This window comes from Capricornis sumatraensis, chromosome 20, assembly GCF_032405125.1.
Source record: "Capricornis sumatraensis isolate serow.1 chromosome 20, serow.2, whole genome shotgun sequence".
NCBI classification, from domain to species: domain Eukaryota; kingdom Metazoa; phylum Chordata; class Mammalia; order Artiodactyla; family Bovidae; genus Capricornis; species Capricornis sumatraensis.
This window is the reverse complement of record NC_091088.1, coordinates 60,054,231-60,076,826: the sequence shown is the minus strand read 5'-3', so window position 1 is coordinate 60,076,826 and position 22,596 is coordinate 60,054,231. Positions and strand designations below refer to the sequence as shown.

At 45.4% G+C, this 22,596-nt stretch overlaps 2 protein-coding genes across 3 annotated transcripts; one reads left to right on the top strand and one right to left on the bottom strand.

Annotated features, from left to right (window-relative positions):
• The first annotated feature begins 179 nt into the window (after window positions 1–179).
• LOC138095942 (sulfotransferase 2A1-like) lies at window positions 180–14,060 on the top strand. Of its 2 annotated transcripts, none has more exons than XM_068991929.1 (6): window positions 180–335; window positions 4,201–4,409; window positions 5,548–5,674; window positions 9,713–9,807; window positions 11,926–12,064; window positions 13,643–14,060. In XM_068991929.1, the coding sequence occupies exons 1-6, from the start codon at window positions 200–202 to the stop codon at window positions 13,753–13,755; spliced, it is 819 nt and encodes a 272-aa protein (XP_068848030.1). In that variant the 5' UTR covers window positions 180–199; the 3' UTR covers window positions 13,756–14,060. The 2 variants fall into 2 exon arrangements, with proteins under 2 accessions (XP_068848030.1, XP_068848028.1); XM_068991927.1 differs by having other exon boundaries at window positions 11,926–12,103.
• Window positions 14,061–18,359: 4,299 nt separating this feature from the next.
• LOC138096848 (tetra-peptide repeat homeobox-like protein) lies at window positions 18,360–20,060 on the bottom strand. The gene is made up of 6 exons (XM_068993101.1): window positions 20,036–20,060; window positions 19,410–19,579; window positions 18,893–18,918; window positions 18,671–18,818; window positions 18,552–18,613; window positions 18,360–18,507 (listed from the first exon to the last, which is right to left on the bottom strand). Exons 1-6 carry the CDS (start codon window positions 20,058–20,060, stop codon window positions 18,360–18,362), a joined length of 579 nt encoding a protein of 192 aa, XP_068849202.1.
• Window positions 20,061–22,596: the final 2,536 nt, after the last annotated feature.

Below are 22,596 nucleotides of genomic sequence, written 5' to 3'. Positions count from 1 at the left end.
TACCCCAGAATGTTCTCTGAATGACTTCACGGTTGCCCAATATTATCAGTCTTGTGACCCTATCTTTTTATGGGCAGGCACACTCATTAACAACCTGGGAGAGATTAATGATTGTTCCGTGTTGACTATAAAACGGGTCTCCCCGTCCAGTAGTGACTACGGCTAAAAGGCTCGCGAGAGGTAGACAGAGCTCATCATCATGACGGGAAAGTTTGTGTGGTTTGAAGGGATACCCTTCCCAAGTGTGGATTACTCACCTGAACTCCTGAGAGAGGTGCAGGAGAGTTTCCGTGTTAAAGATGAAGATGTCTTACTGCTGACTTTCCCCAAATCAGGTAAGGAAGCAGGATCAGATACTGACAGGCTGTGGCTGTGGCCCTCATTCTTCAGTAGACAGATGGAAGGCTTTCTGTATGCTGGCAATGCATTAGGGGGATAGAAACGTGCACTGATACCACTGGTGTCCAGAGAAAAGGGTTGAGCCAGGCAGTTACATAGTCAGCTGAGTGCTCAGAGGATGTAGTCAAAGGCATCGGAGGAAACCATGGGAATGAAGCCTAAGGCAGATTCGGCTGTTTGTAGAGAGGAGTGGAAGAAGATGGAGAGTGAAGTCTGTAGAGGAAATGGGTGCTATTGTTTAGTTGCTCGGTCTTGTCTGCCTCATTGTGAAACCCCATAAACTATAGCCCACCAGGCTCCTCTGTCCATGGGATTCTCCAGGTAAGAATACTGGAGAGGGCTGCCATCTCCTTCTCCAGGGGATCTTCCTGACCCAGGGCTTGAGTCCTAATCTCTCTGTCTCCTGCACTGGCATGTGGATTCTTTACCACTGAGCCCCCAGGGAAGTCCTAGAAGAAGTAGGCTGCTGTTGCTGCTAAGTCGCTTCAGTCGTGTCCGACTCTGTGGGACCCCACAGACAGCAGCCCACCAGGCTCCCCCGTCCCTGGGATTCTCCAGGCAAGAACACTGGAGTGGCTTGCCATTTCCTTCTCCAGTGCATGAAAGTAAAAAGTGAAAGTAAAGTCACTCAGTCGTGTCCAACCGACTCTTCACAACCCCATGGACTGCAGCCCACCAGGCTCCTCCGTCCATGGGATTTTCCAGGCAAGAGTACTGGAGTGGGTTGCCATTGCCTTCTCCAGAAGTAGGAGAGGGAGGTAATTCTGTGAGATGATGTAATAGTTAATTAGCTTGATAGTGATAGTCTTTTCACAATGTGACATGTAACAAACGAACACGAACACCTTAGATATTCACATTCCTTTTTAAATAGAATGTAGCTTCTTGCTTTTATTATTGCTATTGATTCATTTCAGACTGTGTTAGGTCTTCACTGCTCCGTGGGCCTTCTCTAGTTGCAGTGTGAGGGCTTCTCTAGAGGTAACTTCTCTTGTTGTGGAGCCGGGTTCCAGGGTTTCAGTAGTTGTGACTTATTGCTTAGTAGTTACAGCACATGGGCTTAGTTGCCCCGCTGCCTGTGGGATCTTCCCGGGTCAGGGACCGAACCCATTTCATCTGCATTAGCAGACAGATTCTTTACCACTGAGACCCCGGGGATGCCCTATTTCTGCTTTATATGAAAGAGACAATAAGCTCCCTGCTAGCAGAAACAAACATTATCCTGTTATTTGTATAATATAATGGAGCAATGAGAGTTTAGTCTTGCCAAGTTGCCCCTACTGTTTTTGAACTGAGGGTGTTAAATATATATGTCCTTAATTTGTTAGCGATAAGTCAATAAAACAAGGTGGGAGGGGTGGGGTGGGGAACAAAACATAACTACCACAGCCAAAAAGCAGAATAGAAGAAATGGCACTAAATTGAGATCAGAAAGAGTGAGCGTGGGGCTTCCCTGGATGTCTAGAGGTTACGAATCCGCCTGCCAATGGAAGGAGGAAAGGTTCGATCCCCGGTCAGGGAAGATTCCACATCCTGTGGCGCAACTAAGCCTGTACGCCGCAACCACTGAGCCAGTGCTCCAGGGCACACAGGCCACAGCTGCTGAGCCCCATGTGCCTGGAGCCTGTGCCCCGCAACAAATGAAGCCACCACGATGAGAAGGCTTCTCGGTAGCCCCTGCTCACTGCAACTAGAGGGCCCACGTGCAGCAATGAAGACTCAGCACAGCCCTAAATAATACAATTAATAAATAACTTTTTTTTTTAAAAAAGAAAGAATTAGCAGCAGGAAAATAGAATGTTTTTCTTTTTTGAAAACATAGTGAATGTGAAATTATTTCAGGAAAAGAGATATTCTCCAGGACTTCCTTGATGGTCCAGCGGTTAACAATCTGCCTGCCGATGCGGGGGACATGGGTTCAATCCCTGGTCCAGGAAGATCCTCCATGCTGCGGAGCAATTATGCCCATGTGCCACAACTACCGTAGCCTGCAGGCTCTCGAGCCCATGCTCTGCAACGAGAGAAGTCACTGCAATGAGAAGCCCGAGCATCACAGCTAGAGAGTAGCCCCCTGCTCACCCCAACTGGAGAAAGCCCAAGTGCAGCAAGACCCAGCCAAAAATAAATGCATAAATAAATATAACTTTTCAAAAAGGAGAGATTTTCCAGGAAAGGTATCAGCATGGATAGTGATCAGGAACTGGAAAAAGAACTTGATAAATTTACTGAACTGAAAGGATATGGATCATAGATCTATGAGGGGTGGGGTCATAGAGGGACTGTGATTGGGCAAGAAGCAAGGCTGGAGTCATCGGAAGTGCTGTGGTAATGATAAACCAAGGGCAATGGGAATCTGTTCACAGTCCAAGAGCAATGGGAACAGGTTCAAAGGTTTTAAGCAATAGCCGATGCATAGAAGCAACCCAAAGGTCCATTAACAGATGAATGGGTAAGCATAATTTACTACCTACATATTTAGAATATCATTCAGCCTTAGAAAGGAATGGAGTTCTGACACTTGCTACAACACCGATAAACTATGAAGACACAGTATGTATGGACTGAAGTGAAAGCCTTAGTCCCCCAGTTGTGTCTGAGTCTTCGTGATCCCATAGACTCTAGCCCTTCAGGCTCCTCTGTCCACAGGATTCTCCAGGCAAGAACGCTGTAGTTGTAGCCATTCCCTTCTCCAGCAGATCTTCCCAACCCAGGGATTGAACCTGGGTCTCCTGCATTGCAGGCAGATTTTTTATCATCTGAGCCACCAAGCTCTGCCTGGTTTGTATGACTCCACTTAAATGAGGTATCAGAAACAGAAAGTAAAATGGTTACCAGGGACTGGAAGGAGTAGAAAATGAGAAGTTGTTACTTAACGGGCACAGACGTTGAGCTGTGAAAGATGGAAAAATTCTGGAGATCGTTTGCACAACCATGTAAATATACTTAACCCTAGAGAGCTGTACAGGGCTGCCTGGTGGCTCAATGGTAAAGAGTCCTCCTGCCTATGCAGGAGATGTGGGTGCAATCCCTGGGTCGGGAAGATCCTCTGGAGAAGGAAATGGCAACCCACTCCAGTATTCTTTTTTTCTTTATTTTTTAAATTAATTTATTTAGTTTAATTGGAGGCTGATTATAATATTGTAGTGGTTTTGCCATACATTGACATGAATCTGCCACGGGTGTACATGTGTCCCCAATCCTGAACCCCCTTTCCACCTCCCTCCCCATCCCATTCCTCTGGGTCATCCCAGTGCACCAGCCCTGAGCACCCTGTCTCATGCATCGAACTTGGACTGGCAATCTATTTCACATATGTTAATATACATGTTTCAATGCTATTCTCTCAAATCATCCCATCCTCGCCTTCTCCCACAGAGTCCAAAAGTCTGTTCTTTACATCTGTGTCTCTTTTGCTCTCTGGTATATAGGGTCATTGTTACCATCTTTCTAAATTCCATATCTATGCATTAATATACTGTATTGGTGTTTTTCTTTCTAACTTACTTCACTCTGTTTAATAGACTCCAGTTTCATCCACCTCATTAGAACTGATTCAAATGCATTCTTTTTAATAGCTGCCACTCCGGTATTCTTGCCTGGGAAATCCCAAGGACAGAGGAGCCTGGAGGGCTATAGTCCATGGGGTTGCAAAAAGAGTTGGATATAACTGACTGGCTAAACAACAACTGAACTGTAATGTAAAGATGGTTAAGATGGTACCTTTTATGATCTGTATACATTATAAGAATTTTTTTAAGTCAGATTAAAATGATTGATCATATTTTTCCTTTCTTTATCTAGGAACAAACTGGTTGATTGAAACTGTCTGCTTGATTTACTCCAAGGGGGATCCCAAGTGGGTCCAATCTGAGCCCATTTGGGACCGCTCCCCCTGGGTAGAGACTAAGGCTGGGTATGAATTACTAAAGGAGAAGGAAGGCCCACGTCTCATCAGTTCTCACCTGCCCATCCAACTCTTCCCCAAGTCTTTCTTCAAATCCAAGGCCAAGGTCAGTGTACAGCAGTCAAGACAGTCTTCATCAGGGCTTCCCTGGTGGGCCAGTGGTGCTCTGTCGCTTAAGCCATGTCCAACTCTTTGCAGCCCCATGGACTGTAAGCCACCAGGCTCCTCTGTCCCTGGGATTCTCCAGACAAGAATACTGGAGTGGGTTGCCCTGCCCTCCTCCAGGGGATCTTCCCAAGCCAGGGATCGAAGCTGCAGCTCCTGTGTCTCCTGCATTGCAAATGGATTATTTACTGTTGAGCCAGCAGGGAAGCCCCAGTGCAGGGGACACAAGTTCAGTCCCTGGTCAGGGAAGATCTGCATGCCGTGGGGTGCAGCCCAAAACCAAAAATATAAAATAAAGATAGGCTTGAGCAATGCTTGTTAAACTTTAATTTGCCTAGGAATCTCTTGGAGATCTGATTGAAATGCAATTGTATTCAGGTGGTATGGGGTAGGACCTGGGAGTCTGTATTTGATGGTGGCACAACCACGCTGCTGCTGCTGCTAAGTCGCTTCAGTCGTGTCCGACTCTGTGCCACCCCAGAGACGGCAGCCCGCCAGGCTCCCCCGTCCCTGTACTGAAATACAAATGTGTAGACCATTCTGTAGGTTATGCTAGCCAGGTGTAAGCCAGAGAGCAGGGGAAACGATAATGCCAAAATCTTAGAGAAGCACGTTGAAAGTCGAACTAGAATTTATAACTGTATTATACCCTGAATAATCCTCCTTTGTTGCTCTAAATAATAAGAATAATAATTAGCCAGTCTTAATTAAATAAATACCTCCTGCCATTTATGTAGAAGCACCAGAGAGTCGCTCACATGAGAAGCAGCATACTTACATCAGCGCCTAAATTCAGGGTGATTACTTCATGACTGGTTTTTCTAACCACTCTGTGTTCCTATATCTGGCTGATAGTTTGGTTGGTTGGCTTGTTTGGCTGTACCACACAGCAGGTGGGATCCTATTTCACTGACTCGGGATCAAACCCACACCCCCTGCTGTGGAAGCACAGAACCTTAACCACTGGACCCCCAGGGAATTCTTTGGCTTTTTCTCCATTTTTATGAAAATCAAGAAGGTTGGGGAAAAAAAGGTTAGAAAATGACTTGATTTTTCCTTATCCTATTTTTCTCTTTCAGATGATCTACCTCGTCCGAAATCCCAGAGATGTTTTTGTGTCTGGTTATTTTTTCTGGAGGAGCGCAAAATTTGTTAAGAGACCACAGTCACTGGAACAATACTTTGAATGGTTCATCCAAGGAAACAGTGAGTGAATGTGAAATATGAAAGCGAGGGGTTGCCAGAGTCCTTCATCAGACCTCTTTTTTTCTTTTAAACGCAACCTGATGTCTCTACATCTTCCCAAGCCATGAGTATCTCCATCACCACCGGAAGCCAGATTTTCTAAATCCACATACTGTCTTGTAGAGCAGCAGAACCTCAACCAGCCTTTTTGCCCCAACTATCCTCGCTATTTTCTGAGTCTTCAGGATCTGTCTAATATTAGCACCAAGCACTCATATTCTTTCCTCTACTCTCCTAATCTATGACTTTCTGAAACTCAGCTTTCATTGGCTTTCTGGACAAGACCATCCTGACTTTTCACCATTTTTCAGATTCATCTTCTTTATTCCTTTATGTATTTATTTTTGGCCACATTGGGTCTTCACTGCTGGGCGGGTTTTTCTCTAGTTGCTGAGAGTAAGGGCTACAGTTCACTGCAGTGCGTGGGCTTCTGGTTGCAGTGGCTTCTCCTGGTGTGGAGCTGGGGCTCTAGGGTGCTCCAGCCTCAGTAGGTGTGGCACGTGGGCTGAGTAATTGCAACTCCCGAGATGAAGATCAAAGATCCCAGACCCAGCCCAGACAAACAAATATTTTTTTAAAAAAGAAAGAAAAGCTCAGACACAGTAGTGTTAGTCGCTCAGCTGTGTCCAACTCTTTGCGACCCCATGGACTGTGGCCTGCCAGGCTCCTCTGGCCATAGAATTCTCCCGGCGAGAAAACTGGAGTGGGTTCCCAAACAGCTAACAGGAGCGAGACTCCACCCATTAGCTGATGGTTGGATTAAAGCTTTACTGAGAGAGGCTCTGTCCACCAGAGCAAGACACAGAGATGAATGAATGATACACTGGAAGGAATCAGTAGCAGAATAACTGAGGCAGAATGAATGAATAAGTGACCTGGAGGACAGAATGGTGGAAATCACTGCCACAGAACAGAATATAGACAAAAGAATGAAAAAAAGAAAATGAAGACAGCCCAAGAAGCCTCTGGGACAACATTAAAGGCACCAACATTTGCATTATAGGGGTCCCAGAAGAAAAAGAGAGAAAAGACCCAAGAAAATATTTAAAGAGATAATAGCTGAAAACTTCATAAATAGTCAACCAAGTCCAGGAAGCTCAGAGTTCTAGCAGGATAAACCCAAAGAGGAACCCACCGAGACACATGGTAATCAAACTGACAAAAATTAAGGACAAAGATCAAATATTAAAAGCAACAAGGGAAAATGACAAATGACATATAAGGGAGATCCCATCAGGTTTATCAGCTGATCCCTCAACAGAAACTCTACAAGCCAGAAGGGAATGGCATGGTATATTTAAAGTGACGAAAGGAAAGAACTGACCACCAAGAACACTCTACCCAACAAGACACTCATTCAGACTTGATGGAGAAATCAAGAGCTTTCCAGACAAGCAGAAGTTAAGAGAATTCAGCGCCACCAAACCAACTTTACAACAAATGCTAAAGGAACTTTTCTAGGCAGGCAACACAAGAGAAGGGAAAGACCTAAACAAAACACACCCAAAACAATTAAGAAAATGGTAACAGGATCATACATATCAATAATTAACTTACATGTAAATGGGTTAAATGCACCAACCAAAAGATATAGACTGACTGATCGGATGAAAACGTGTATATATGCACTTCCACTTACCACATCACTCTACTTAACCACCCAAATTGTACATAATTATTTTATATGGTTGAGTTAATCACATTTCCATTATGGATTGCGATTTTAATTGTCTTTTAATTTTTGTCTGGCTATTGATTGTGAAAAACTAATAACTATCTTTTATTATTGCGATTATGCAACTATTACTCACTTAATACCATTGCATCATGATTGATTAACAGAAAATAATAGAATTCTATATCACCAAAACTACCATTTAATAGAAAAACCTGTCATCACTTTTTTAAATCAAGATACATATTAGAATTTTCTTGAAATTTTTTGAAAAATACAAATGCCCAAGTTTTGCCTTTTTTCTCCAAAGCTCCAGATATGTTTCTAATAAGCAACCATATTTAAAAACAACTGGATTTTATGCTGATCTTTTATCTAGCTTGTTTCACTTTTTCTATTTCATATTTGGTGATCCCATTTCATTTAGTTTATGTTTTCCAATTTCTCCATTTCTTCCTTTTTTTTTGATGTTCTTTCTCAAGCCTTTATCAAGTATAGTAGAGAAGCTTTCATATACATATATGTGTGTATATAAAATATGTATAATGTATATTTTAGAAACTTATGAATTTTTGCCTACCTATAAAACTTATAACATTTTGATCCCACTAGTATGAATAGAATGCTCAATTTCTAATTAAAAAAAAAGACTGCTGCTAAGTTGCTTCAGTCGTGTCTGACTCTGTGCAACCCCATAGATGGCAGCCCACCAGGCTCCCCCGTCCCTGGGATTCTCCAGGCAAGAACACTGGAGTGGGTTGCCATTTCCTTCCCCAATGGGTGAAAGTGAAGAGTCAAAGTGAAGCCGCTCAGTCGTGTCTGACTCTTCATGACCCCATGGACTGCAGCCCACCAGGCTCCTCCGCCCATGGGATTCTCCAGGCAAGAGTACTGGAGTGGGGTGCCATCGCCTTCTCCGAATGCAAAAAGCAACAAAGGTTTACCGTAGGGCACAGGGAACTGTAGTCAATATCTTGTAATAACCTATAATGGAAAATAATATATGCATATTGCTGTTGTTCAGTCACTAAGTCGTCTCTGACTCTTTTCGATCCCATGGACTGCAGCATGCCAGGATCTTCTGTCCTCCACTATCTCACAGAGTTTGCTCAGATTCGTGTCCATTGAGTCGGTAATGCTATCTGACCATCTCATCCTCTGCCGCCCCCTTCTCCTTTTGCCTTCAATCTTTCCCAGCATCAAGTTATTTTCCAGTGAGTCGGCTCTTTGCCTCAAGTGGCCAAAGGATTGTAGCTTCAGCTTCAGCATCAGTCCTTCCAGAGAATATTCAGGGTTAATTTCCTTAGGATTGACTGGTTTGATCTCCTTGCTGTCCAATATGTATAACTGAATCATCTTGCTATGCACCTGAAACATTGTAAGTCAACTGTGCTTCAATAAAATATATATATATAACATACAGGGAAAGAAAAAATACAGGGAAAGGACATGTTCAAGAAGACATGCCTGAGAATTTCCTCACTGATGAAATCTGTCTGAAGAACCACAAAGCCTTGCAAAGAATTATTACAAATAAATCACCTAGCCTCTAAGAAAGCTGTAGTAGAAAAAAGGAAAGAAAACCTTAAACCAGAGGAAGACACTTTCTCAAAGAATAATGATTCCAAAAGCAACATTGAAGGCAAGATGATGGGGTTGGGGGGCAGTGGAGCAGCAGGGAGGAAGCAAGAGGTGTGGGAATGGTGAGAACACACCTAACTACTAAACATTCGAAAGGCAGAACATATTAGGGGCAACCAGAACGCTGCTTCTCAGGTCACATGGCTCTCTGGACAAGATCCCCTTACAGCATGTAAAGCTGTATACAAAACCTGCTCCAAGTGAACTAGCCTTGTCTTATTTTATCAGGTTTCTAAATTTTTTGTTTCTTTATTTTTGGCTACGCTGGGTCTCCATTGCTTTGCTCGGGCTTTGGTTGTGGCGAGAGGGGCGGCTCTCTAGCTGCAGTGTGAGAGCCCCTCATTGCGGTGCCTTGTCTTTGTTGTGGAGCATGGGCTCTAGGCGTGTGTGCTTTGGGAGTTGTGGCCCACAGCCTCAGTTGCTCCGAGCCATAGAGAATCTTCCTGGTCCAGGGATCGAACCCTCGTCCCCTGCACTGGCAGGCTGATTCTTATCCACTGCGCCACCAAGGAAGTCCTAGGCTATTTAAAGGGCTAATGCCTGATGCTGGATACTAGTTACAACAAGCATAAAGGTGCCCTGCGCTGTGCTAGCATTTATGTCCACAGAGTGAATGTATATATGAATCCCTGCTTTCATTCCGTGTGTCATCTACTCACCCTTCTTACCTCCCCTGTACGCAGTGCCATTTGGATCATGGTTCGACCACACTCGGGGCTGGATGTCCATGAGAGACAAGGAGAACTTCCTGGTACTGAGCTACGAAGAGATGAAATGGGTAACGATTGCTCTTATAATCAGCACCCCCTTTCTCATCTTCACTCGCTCTAACTTCCCTCCCTTCTTTAGCCTGTGCATGGTCATTAGAAGTGAGAACTTAGCCACCCGGTCCTCATTGCCCTGCTTACGGTCAAACGCCATGCTCTCCTTCATCATGTCTTCTTCATCTCACCTTACAACATCCAAGAGCTGACTCACTGGAAAAGACCCTGATGCTGGGAAAGATTAGAGGCAGGAGGAGAAGGGGATGACAGAGGATGAGATGGTTGGATGGCATCACCGACTCAATGGACATGAGTTTGAGCAAGCTCCGGGAGTTGGTGATGGACAGGGAAGCCTGGCGTGCTGCTGTCCATGGGGTCGCAAAGAGTCGGACACGACTGAGCGACTGAACTGAACTGAACTGAACAATATCCAAAGGGCTTTTTCCATATACTGAGGCTACTGAGGCAGAGTACAGTGGATTGTGCTCACACTGGTCACTGGTTCTATCATTTCTAGAGGTATATCCCTTGGTGCTGCTGATAACCTAGTAGTGAGAGGGGTCTGAGAAAGAAGATGGGAATGCGTAGAAGCAAGCTGGGTTCCAGAGATGGTAGGAGAAAAATTAAGTCAAAAAATCAATCAGTATGATTACTCTGAGGCCAAGTACTGAACTGAGCAGTGGTAGGCAGGAAAAGCTGGCCTACGAAACTCAAAACCAATAAAGGTGATAAAACCACAGAGAGAAGAACTTTAACCTTTAGTGGTATCTTGGAGAAAAGAAAAATAACACAAACACTGGCTTTTGCTTCTATCTGAGAAACATTACTTTCCATCGTCTTCTTCCAGCTACTTCTATTTAATCCTCTATGGCGTCCACACGAATTTCCTTTTTACCAAGGAGTCTTTTGTAAATAACAATTTACTCCAGTAAATTGTTTTCTTTTCTCTCTCTCTCTCTCTCTTTTTTTTTTTCTGGGGGAGGGGGTGATTTTTGTTTGCTTGTTCAGTATTGCTTTCTTCCTTTTTCCTTCTTTTTCTTTTTTCGATGTTTTTTGTTCTTTTATGTTTTACTGCTGTGTGTTTTCTTGTTAGATCATAGTGAAGGCTCATGGAATAAAGAAAAAAAAATTAAAGCATTTTAGCTCTAAGAGGAAAGTCTCTGATTCAAAGCAAGGCCTTTCTGGTTATAAAACCTATTTTCTTTTAATCTCCCAGCATCATGGGCCAAGAACTAATTATTGAGATAATAAATAAGAAGACATGGTAAAGCTCTCTTGTGTTATTCAAATGCTAGTTGTGAAAAACAGCATTATTTGGGCACATAGCCAAGGCTTGAAATCAATTCCTTAAATTTTTGTCAAATTCTTCCTGAAACTCTCCTGTCTAATCCTGCTCAGAATTGTCTAGAAGCCTCTTTGGAAAACTCAGTATGTTAGGGTTAAGGTGTCCTGAATTCAACTATACTGAGAAATCCATCATGGTCCTTCCATCCTTTTTTCCCCAACTGTTCTCCAAGTCATTTTTTGTTTGTGTGTCTGTTTACTTTATTTCTTAAAACTTTTAGCTCAGTGGTAAAGAATTTGCCTGCCAATGCAGAAGCCCCAGGAGACACGGGTTCCATCCCTGAGTTGGGAAGATGCCCTAGAGGAGGAAACGGTAACTCACTCCAAGGCTCTTGCCTGGAAAATCCCGTAGACAGAAGAGTCTGGCGGGCTACAGTCCATGGGGTCACAGAGAGTCAGACACAGCTGAGTACACACAGGCACACTTGCTTTCCAGTGTTTGCTGCACAGCAAAGTGAATCAGCTAAGCGTTTACACATACCCCCTTTTTTGGACTTCCTTCCCATGTAGGTCACCACAGAGCATTGGCTAGAGTCTCTGTGCCCTACAGCAGGTTCTCATAGGTCACCTATTCTTTACTTAGTATTGATAGTGTCTACGTGTCAATGTCAGTCTCCCAGTTCACCCACTCTGGACTCCCCCAACGCTAGCCCTACTCACATCTTTACACTTCTTTCCTTTTTTTCCTCTCCTCTCTCTCCCTCCTCTTTCTGCTGTCTCCTCCCCCTCATCTCCTTTTCTATGTTCTTGCTCTTTCACATAATCTCTCAGATTTTCTCTTCTTCTAGGACACGAAGAACACTGTGGAGAAGATCTGCCAATTCCTGGGCAAGAAACTAGAACCAGAAGAACTGAACTCAGTCCTCAAAAACAGTTCTTTCCAAGTCATGAAAGAAAACAATATGTCCAATTTTTCCCTCCTGAAGGGTCAGTATTTAGAGGAAAATGGACTTCTTTTGAGGAAAGGTAAAAGAAAACATTCTGCCTTCAGAAAATGTAGAAGTTATTCTTATGCTTACAACAGGGCACTAACCATTGGGAGTAGGGACTGTTTGAATTTATCAACTTATACTGTTCATCACTTGAAAATGTCTCTTGTGAGCCCTTATGAGAGCGTTTCTTTTTATAGTACTAAGGTGGGCTGCATGGTGATCAGTCTTATATGCAAGGCCATTCAAACTCTCTCTCTCTCAGAATTTAACATGGGAGATATTTCTTCTGCAAACAGTAACCAGGTTAATCCACTATTCTTGCTAACTCGCTAGCTGTGACTGACCCAGAAAATAAGGACAGGATTGGGAAAGTTCATGTTTGTGTTACTCCTGGTGATTGAACATAGAGAAATATCCTCAACAACAACACAAATTTATGAAGAACAGCTCAGTTGGCAAAAAGGAAAGACGAAAGACTTTTCACTTAGCTGAGAGCCTGTCTTGTTATCAGACATTATAAAGCCCCCCTATGATGAGATATTAATCATGTCCGTATCCTTGAACTCAAGATGAATGAACAGAATACACAGCATAGAGGGGGAGGAGCCTGTTTTCCCAGAATCTTCGAGTTCAAATAGATCGAGGATGTGATTCAGGCCAGGAAGAAATAAAATGGACTTCCTGGTGGTCCAGTGACTAATACTCCATCTCCCAATACAGAGTGTGGGGTTCCTTCCCTGGTCAGGCAACTAGACCCCACATGCTGCAATTAAGGCTTCAAACGCCACAGCTAAAGACCCCGCACGAGACAACAAAAATCAAAGATCTCCAGTGCCACAACTAAGACATGGCACAGCCAAATAAATACAAATAAACAATTTTTTAAAAACCAGAAAGACCAGTTAGATTTCTAATACAATAATCCAGGTGAGAAATGATGTTAACTTGGATGTAGGTGGTAGAAATAGAGGTTGCGAAAAGTGGCTAAATATTGGTTATATCAGAAAATAGAGTTACATTATTGCTGACAAATTATACACTGGGGGAGAAGAAAACAAGGGAAATTGTTTCAAGCAGGCAGACGTCTAAATGGGTATGGCTGCCAGGCAGTAAAAAGCAGCAAACCATTGGTCATTCTGCTTTATTAGCTATAATTTCCATGTCAAGCAGACAAGAAATAGATCAGGGCTTCATTGGTGGTCCAGGCATTAAGAATCAGCCTCTAGCGCAGGGGACGTGGGTACAGTCCCACATGCCTTGGGACACTGTAACGACTGAGCTCCTGACCCACAAGAGAAGCCACGGCAACGAGAAGTCCTAGCACAACTGGAGAGGAGCCCCCAGCTCCCGCAGCTAGAGAAAGCCAGTAATAGCAACAGTGACCCAGTACAGCCATAAATAAATAGATGAATAATTTTTAAAATAAATAAAATAAAAGGTGTAAGAGTGTATCGTGTACTACTTAATAGCAACACACTTTTAAAAAGAAAAGAAATAGATCCGGGAAGACATGTAGTGGAGTCTTGAGACCGGACCCTAGATCTGATCAGAGTCTCTATTTTATGTTTATCAGGGATGACTGGGGACTGGAAAAATTACTTCACGGTGGCCCAAGCTGAAACCTTTGATAAACTATTCCAGGAGAAGATGGCAGACCTTCCTCAAGAGCTGTTCCCGTGGGAATAATGCTCTAAATCTTCCGGATCTTACACAGATATTGATATTTGTTCTTCTGTCCTTATACATGTGAGTGACTGGGGGTAATTGCATAAAACCTGTTATTTCATCGTGGTGTTTTGAATGATCAAATCTCTGCATTTGACAACTTGACTGTTAAAATTTATCAGGGTACCCCTAATTCACTTTGTGGCATCTGACTTTTTAAAAATGTTTATCATATTTCATTTCATTCCTATAGAGTGGTAAAGAAATAATATAACTATTACCCCCCAATTATGTCAATTTTTAAATAAAACGGAGAAATAAAATTACAAAGCAGATGAGGCACTTTCTGTTTCCATTGCCTGTATCTCTACAATTTACTATTATGATGACCTTGAAGTCATCATATCATTTCCAACCAGGCATTATTATCTTAGTAGGTGGTGTTTGACCATAAACAATATATTGAATTTATGGAGGCTTTTTAAACCTAGAAAAATGGTGTCATGCATAATGCATTCATCAACTTGCCTTTCAACTCAGTATTTTCTGTTTGGGTGTCACTGCTTGTTGATTGTATAACTCATTCATTATTAGGTATTGAGATTTACAATTTAGTCACCTATCTTCCCTCAGATTAATTTAAAACATGGCTTTAGCCTCACATATGGCCTAACCTTGGAGAATGTTAGATAAATGGATTTTTAAAATGTGATATATACAAACAATGGGATATTATTACTGAGTCTTAAAGAAGAAAGATGTTCTGTGAAATACGGATGAGCTCGGAGGGCATTCGTATTAGTGAAACAAGTCAGGCAGAAGAACAAATAGGGCGTGAGTCCACTTACATAAGGAACATAAAAGAGTCAGACTCATAGAGAAAGAAAGCAGAATGGTGGTTGCCAAGGGCTGGGGGCAGGGGACAGGGGAGTGTCATTCATCAGGTTCTGTCTCAGTCATACAAGATACAAGACTAGGTTCTAGAGACTTACTCTACAATGTTGTGCCTACAGTTAACAATACTGGGTTGTGCACTTAACACTTTGTTAGAGGACTTCCCTGGTGGTCCAGTGGTTAAAAATCCGCCTGCCCACACCGGGGACACAGGTTCAATTCCTGGTCTGGGAACTAAGATCCCACATGCCGCAGGGCAACTGAGCCTGTGCTCCGAAACTACTGAGCCTGTGCTCCAGAGCCCGGAAGCCACAACTACTAAAGCCCTCAGGCCCTAGAGGCCATGCTCCACAGCAAGAGAAGCCACCACAATGAGAAGCCCGCACACAACAGCTAAAGAGCCCACGCAGCAACGAAGACCCCCACAGCCAAAAAAAGAAAGATAAAAATAGATAAAATTTGTTAAAAAAAATTTTTTTAATCTATCAGTATACTTCACTATACCCACAGACTCAAGTAAGAAAATCACATAAGTGTATCAACTGATGCAGAAAAATCATTTAATAAAATTTGATATATATCCTTTTCTTCTAATGTTTGAGAACCAGCAGTTTTTTACTTTATTTTATTAAATTTTTGGCCTTACTGTGCAGCATGCTGGATCTTATATCCCCCCACTAGGATCAAACCTGCAGTGAAAGCACCAAGTCCCAACCACTAGACGGCCAGGGAAGTCCTCCAGTACAGATCTTTTTACCTCCTTGAGTAGGTGTATTCCCAAGTATTTTATTCTTTTGCTACAATTGTAAATGGAATTGATGGCTTAATTTCTCTTTCTGATAGTTTGTTGTTAGTGTATAAAAACACAACAGATTTCTGTATATTAATTTTGTATCCTTCACCTTCACCAGATTCGTTCATGAGTTCTAGTAGGTTTTTGTTGGCACCTTTAAGATTTTCTTTGTACAGAATCATGTCCTCTGCAAACACTGACAGTTTTACTTCTTCCTTCCCATTTAGATTCCTTTCATTTCACTGTGGGGCTTCCCAAGTGGCTCAGATGCTAAAGAGTCTGCCTGCAATGTAGGAGACCTGGGTTCAGTCCCTTGGTAGGGGGGATCCCCTGTAGAAGGAAATGGCAGCCCGCTTCAGTATGCTTTCCTAGAGAATTCCATGGACAGAGGAGCCTGGTGGGCTACAGTCCATAGAATGGGAAAGAATCGGACACGACTGACTGACTGGCACTTCCACTATGTCACTGTGGGTGAAGCCAGATCCTGGGACTTGGGTTAGCCTACTGGCAGGCAGCGTTGTGTCCTGGGGTCTGGTGGCAGGGCCCAGGGGTTGCAGAGCAGGTGTAGGGCCACTGGTGGGTGGGGTCAGTTCTGTCATAGTTAGCTGCAGGACCTGGGGTGTCTCGATGTTCCGTTGACCTGCTAGCAGATAGGACCTGGGCCCAGCCAGTCCCTGGGGAAAGATGTGGCCTGCTAGTGGGTGGGCCTGGTCTGCAGACTGCGGGCCTGACGTCTCCTTGCTCCTGTCTGGCCTCCTGGTGGGTGGAGCTGTGCTAGAGGCTCTTGTTGTTCAGTTGCTCGGTCGTGTGGGAAATTTTCAAGACCTGCCAACCGGAAGTTACCACCTCCCTTCCTCCTGAGCTGAATGGGGAATTCCAGATGCTTCCATCATCGTGGATGCTGAGGACACAGCCTGAGATTGTGGAGGGAGGTGGAATAGAGCCTGGGAGCGCTTGCTAGGGGGTGGCAAAGATTCCTGGATTCAGAAGTGGGTGGGGGGATCCCACCCTCCCTCCCCCATGCCCAGAGTGAGTCTGAATCTTATCTCCCCCCTCTTCTGTCCCCGAATGCTCACAGAGACTTCCCCCACCTGGGCTCCTTCTCCTGGAATAAAGAGAAGATTAGACTCCTCCCTGCCCTCCCCTACAATGTCAGGGTTTGAGTGGGGTGGGGTTCCAGGGAGTGGTGTGTGTACATCCCCACCAGGGTCTGTTGGATAATCAAGAGGGTTCTCGTTACACCCTGGCATTCTCTCTCCCCCTCCCCGGTCCCCCAGCACTTCCCCCCAGAGCCTGTCACATGAGCGTTCCCCTCCCAAATCTGATCTAATTCTCTCTCTGCTCTGCTGGGGCCGGCCTGGCCTTAAGAGGATTGGAACATTTGCTAAATGGGACCAGGCCAGGGTCAGAGGACCGACTGTGGGGGGAACTCAGGAGGCAGGGCTGCCGCAGGGAGGCGATAAAGGAAGAGGTTGATTGGGAGACAAGACGACTAGAGAGGAGATGAGATATTCCTACAGCATTTGGTAAAATCAAAGAAGGGCATAACAAACACTCCTTAGCTCGGTAGGAAACAGTGCTTACAAGATGACCTTGAACTTTATGAATTTTCAAATTATCAAGCCCAAAACAACATCCAGATAAGTTGTTAGGAATTTTTTTTTAATTGAGCCAGGTCCCTAAATACAAAATAAATCTATTGTGTAGATATACAGGATCCTATATACAGAATAAAGATTTTTTTTAATTTTTAATTTTTTCAATTTTAATTGGAGGCTAATTACTTTACAATATTGTGGTGGTTTTGCCATACATTCACATGAATCAGCCATGGTTGTACATGTGTTCCCCCATCCTGACCCTCCCTCCCACCTCCCTCCTCATCCCATCCTTCAGGGTCATCCCAGTGCACCAGGCCTGAGCACCCTGCCTCATGCATCAAACCTGGACTGGCAATCTGTTTCACATATGATAATACACATGTTTCAATGCTATTCTCTCAAATCATCCCACCCTCACCTTCTCCCACAGAGTCCAACCGTCTGTTCTTTACATCTGTGTCTTTTTTGCTGTCTCGCATATAGGGTCATCATTACCATCTTTCTAAATTCCATATATATGCATTAATGTACTGTATTGGTGTTTTTCTTTCTGACTTACTTTGCTCTGTATAACAGACTCCAGTTTCATCCACCTCATTAGAACCAATTCAAATGCATTCTTTTTAATAGCTGAGTAATATTCCATTGTGTATATGTACCACAGCTTTCTTATCTATTTGTCAGCCAATGGACATCTAGGCAGAACACAGATTTTGAAATAAAAATTTAAATTAATCTAAAATATCAGGTAATCACAAGACAAAGCACTAGAAATAAACCTACAGAAATAATAACACTTAGTGGAGGCTTTTCGTAAACTACCAAATGAATAATTAATAAGTAATATACCTAGATTGGAAGGCTCAGTATTGTAAAGACACCAATTAGCTCCAAAACTACTTATGGATTTAATGCCCCCTTTTTTTATTTGCAAACATTTGAAACTACAGGTAAGGATAGAGACAAGCAAAAACAGAAATCTCTAGACATCAAGGGAAGGTAAAGATTTAAGGCAATTTTAATTAAATTCCTTATGAGGCTGATGAAAGTCCTATAGCAAGTTCCCACAACAGTGAAACAGACGCTGTGAACAATAATTCCACCTCTGACTTGGAAATTCACAGAAATACCCACGTGCACCTCAAATACTAACGAGGGCGGGGACATTCAGAGCTTTGAGACCTGAGATGGCCTCAGTGACACACAAAAAGACGCCCCCTCCCCAGGCTGGACCAAGGGAGGTGCGGTCCCCTTGCGGACAGTAAACCAGCTGCGAGGACCAAGCCAGCACACCTTCCCGCGTCCCCACGCTCACCACGAGCAGACTCGCAAGGCCCTCAGCCCCTCTGGCCCCACGGGGTCTGCAGGACTGTGTGGGGACAGATGACCACGATCCTATAAATTCGTGAACTGCCGGGGGCCTGTGTCATTCTCATCCGCAAAGCTATTTCCCGTTTGGTACCCAGACGTCGGGGACGAGAGCTCCTGGGATGAGAACATCAGGGAACAGTCAGGAAGCAGAAAAGGACCTGGGCGGTAGTTTGGGGCGTCGGGGTCCTGAGGCCAGCCCGGGGCTGGGGCCGGGACCGGGCTTGGAGCAGCCGGGCCGTACACGTGGACGCCCTGTGCCGGGACCCACATGGCCGGCTGGTGGCTGGAGACGCCGGGCTCGGGCGCTGGGAGCACCCCCGCGGGGCTGGGGGCAGGAAGACGGCTGTAGAGTCCCGGGCTGTCTGGGAAACTGGGGCTCGCAGCTGCGGCAGCAGATTCCGGGGCGGGGGCGGGGGTCCAGGGGGCTCCAGGGTCCGTGGGCGCATGGCCGGCCCTCTGGTATCCGCCCTGGGCCTGTCGTCGTTCCAGACGGGAGCGCTGGGCCCGGCGGTTCTTGAACCACACCTGGGAGGGGGCAGACGGGACCAGGAGGAGGGGGTGTGAGAGGCGAGGGGCCCCCCTGTATCGCCTCTGCTCGGGAGGTGGAGGGGTGAGGCTGTCCAGCTGAGAATCCTGCCTCCCCTCTCCCTCCGCCCCCCAGACCCAATTGGAGGCTCTTGGGGTTCAGGAGGCAGCGGGAAGGGGCGCAGAGGGCAGGGGCAGGGCTTGGGCACCCACGGGGCAGGAAGGGGTCTGCCCGAGAGGCTCCGCGGGGTCAGAGGCCCTGAGGGCTGGGCACCGGGACACCCGGGGCGGTGGGGGGCGTCAGGCAGGCCGGATGCGGCTGGCGCGGTGATACAGCACACGGTTGACCCGGGGTCCAGCCCTGGGTCCGCAGCGGGGAGACCCCTTGCTTGCTGCGGGACCCGGGGCAGCCCTGGCCCCTCTGGCCTCGCGGTCCGCAGCGGTGGCTCCGGGAGGGCGGAGGGGTGGCCCCGGGGCGGGCGGGCTCAGACCTGCACTCTGTGCTCGTCCAGGTGGAGCCTGGCCGCCAGGCGCAGGCGGTCCTGGTAGCTCGGGTACTCGTTCTTCAGGAAGGCTTCTTTGAGCTCCTCCAACTGCTCTTTGCTGTACACCGTGCGCTCCTGCCGCTGCCTGTTTGGGGGCGCGGACCTCCGCGTGGGGCCTGACCAAGGGGGAAACAGGGTCCCATCAGCCCAGAAACAGCCCCCAGCCTGCCTGGTGCCCTCCCCCTCCCTGGACCAGACCCAGGTGAGTGGGTGGGACTCAGGCCCGAGGGCGGGAGGAGAAGCCTGGGGCATCCGGAGTGAGGTTGTTGGTCAGACCCTGGCTGTCTGCCCTCCAGCCCTAACCCCTGCACCTCTCTGGGACTCAGTGAGCACAGCTTGGAAATGGGCTCGATCTCAGCCCATGGAGTATTTATTCCAGGGCCCTGCCCTGGGAAGGCAGGCAGGACAGGCTCCTTGGTGACCCTTGGTGCTCTCCCCAACCCCCTACCGTCTCCCAACCAAGGGGGAGCCACCCTGACAGGGGACCCCCGAGGACCAGGCTCCCTGCTCCTCTTCCCCAGTAATGTGGTTCCACCCCCAAACTCCACTAAGTCCCAGGAGGCCAGACTCACTCATGATGGACTCGGGTGCTTGCATCCTCCTGCTGTTCTGCCGTCGGAGTCTGAGGCTCTGCTCACAGGCCTGGGACAGACATCCCGGTTTTATGCCATGCCCACCTTAGGCACACCCTAAGGGTCCTGAAACCCACCCTCTCTTGCCCCACCCTCAGCCTCCCTGCCTTGCAAGAGAGTCACTAATAATTTGTTAATCCTTTTATTGTTGAGCAACTACTCAGTTCAGTTCAGTTCAGTCACTCAGTTGTGTCTGACTCTTTGCGACCCCATGAATCGCAGCACGCCAGGCCTCCCTGTCCATCACCAACTCCCGGAGTTCACTCAGACTCCTGTCCATTGAGTCAGTGATGCCATCCAGCCATCTCATCCTCTGTCGTCCCCTTCTCCTCCTGCCCCCAATCCATCCCAGCATCAGAGTCTTTTCCAATGAGTCAACTCTTCACATGATGTGCCCAAAGTACTGGAGTTTCAGCTTTAGCATCATTCCCTCCAAAGAAATCCCAGGGCTGATTTCCTTCAGAATGGACTGGTTGGATCTCCTTGCAGTCCAAGGGACTCTCAAGAGTCTTCTCCAACACCACAGTTCAAAAGCATCAATTCTTCGGCGCTCAGCTTTCTTCACAGTCCAACTCTTACATCCACACATGACCACAGGAAAAACCATAGCCTTGACTAGATGGACTTTTGTTGGCAAAGTAATGTCTCTGCTTTTCAACATGCTGTCTAGGTTGCTCATAACTTTCCTTCCAAGGAGTAAGCATCCTTTAATTTCATGGCTGCAGTCACCATCTGCAGTGATTTTGGAGCCCAAAAAACTAAAGTCTGACACTGTTTCCACTGTTTCTCCATCTATTTCCCATGAAATGATGGGGCCAGATGCCATGATCTTCGTTTTTTGAAAGTTGAGCTTTAAGCCAACTTTTTCACTCTCCTCTTTCACTTTCATCAAGAGGCTTTTGAGTTCCTCTTCACTTTCTGCCATAAGGGTGGTGTCATCTGCATATCTGAGGTTATTGATATTTCTCCCTGCAATCTTGATTCCAGCTTGTGCTTCTTCCAACCCAGCATTTCTCATGATGTACTCTGCATAGAAGTTAAATAAGTAGGGTGACAATATACAGCCTTTACGTACTCCTTTTCCTATTTGGAACCAGTCTGTTGTTCCATGTCTGGTTCTAACTGTTGCTTCCTGACCTGCATATAGGTTTCTCAAGACGCAAGTCAGGTGGTCTGGTATTCCCATCTCTTTCAGAATTTCCCACAGTTTATGGTGATCCACACAGTCAAAGGCTTTGGCATAGTCAATAAAGCAGAAATAGATGTTTTTCTGGAACTCTCTTGCTTTTTCCATGATCCAGCAGATGTTGGCCATTTGATCTCTGGTTCCTCTGCCTTTTCTAAAACCAGCTTGAACATCTGGAAGTTCTAGGTTCATATATTGCTGAAGCCTGGCTTGGAGAATTTTGAGCATTACTTTACTAGCGTGTGAGATGAGTGCAATTGTGTGGTAGTTTGAGCATTCTCTGGCATTGCCTTTCTTTGGGATTGGAATGAAAACTGACCTTTTCCAGAGCTGAGTTTTCCAAATTTGCTGGCATATTGAATGCAGCACTTTCACAGCATCATCTTTCAGGATTTGAAATAGCTCAACTGGAACTCCATCACCTCCACTAGCTTTGTTCATAGTGATGCTTCCTAAGGCCCACTTGACTTCACATTCCAGGATGTCTGGCTCTAGGTGAGTGATCATATCATTGTGATTATCTTGGTCCTGAAGATCTTTTTTGTACAGTTCTTCTGTGTATTCTCGCCATCTCTTCTTAATATCTTCTGCTTCTGTTAGGTCCATACCATTTCTGTCCTTTATTGAGCCCATCTTTGCATGAAATGTTCCCTTGGTATCTCTAATTTTCTTGAAGAGATCTCTAGTCTTTCCCTTTCTGTTGTTTGCCTCTATTTCTTTGCATTGATCACTGAGGAAGGCTTTCTTATCTCTTCTTGCTATTCTTTGGAACTCCGCATTCAGATGCTTATATCTTTCCTTTTCTCCTTTGCTTTTCACTTCTCTTCTTTTCGCAGCTATTTGTAAGGCCTCCTCAGACAGCCATTTTGCTGTTTTGCATTTCTTTTCCATGGGGATGGTCTTGATCCCTGTCTCCTGTACAATGTCACAAACCTCTGTCCAAAATTCATCAGGCACTCTATCCATCAAATCTAGTCCCTTAAATCTATTTCTCACTTCCACTGTATAATCATAAGGGACTTGATTTAGGTCATACCTGAATGGTCTAGTGGTTTTCCCTACTTTCTTCAATTTAAGTCTGAATTTGGCAATAAGGAAAGTCAGCTTAAAACTCAACATTCAAAAAACTAGGATCATGGCATCGAGTCTCATCACTTCTTGGCAAACAGATGGGGAAAAAGTGGAAACAGTGACAGACTTTATCTTCTTGGGCTTCAAAATCACTGTGGTCGGTAACTGCAGCCACGAAATTAAAGGACCCTTGCTCCTTGGAAAGAAAGCTATGACAAACCTAGATAGCATATTAAAAAGCAGA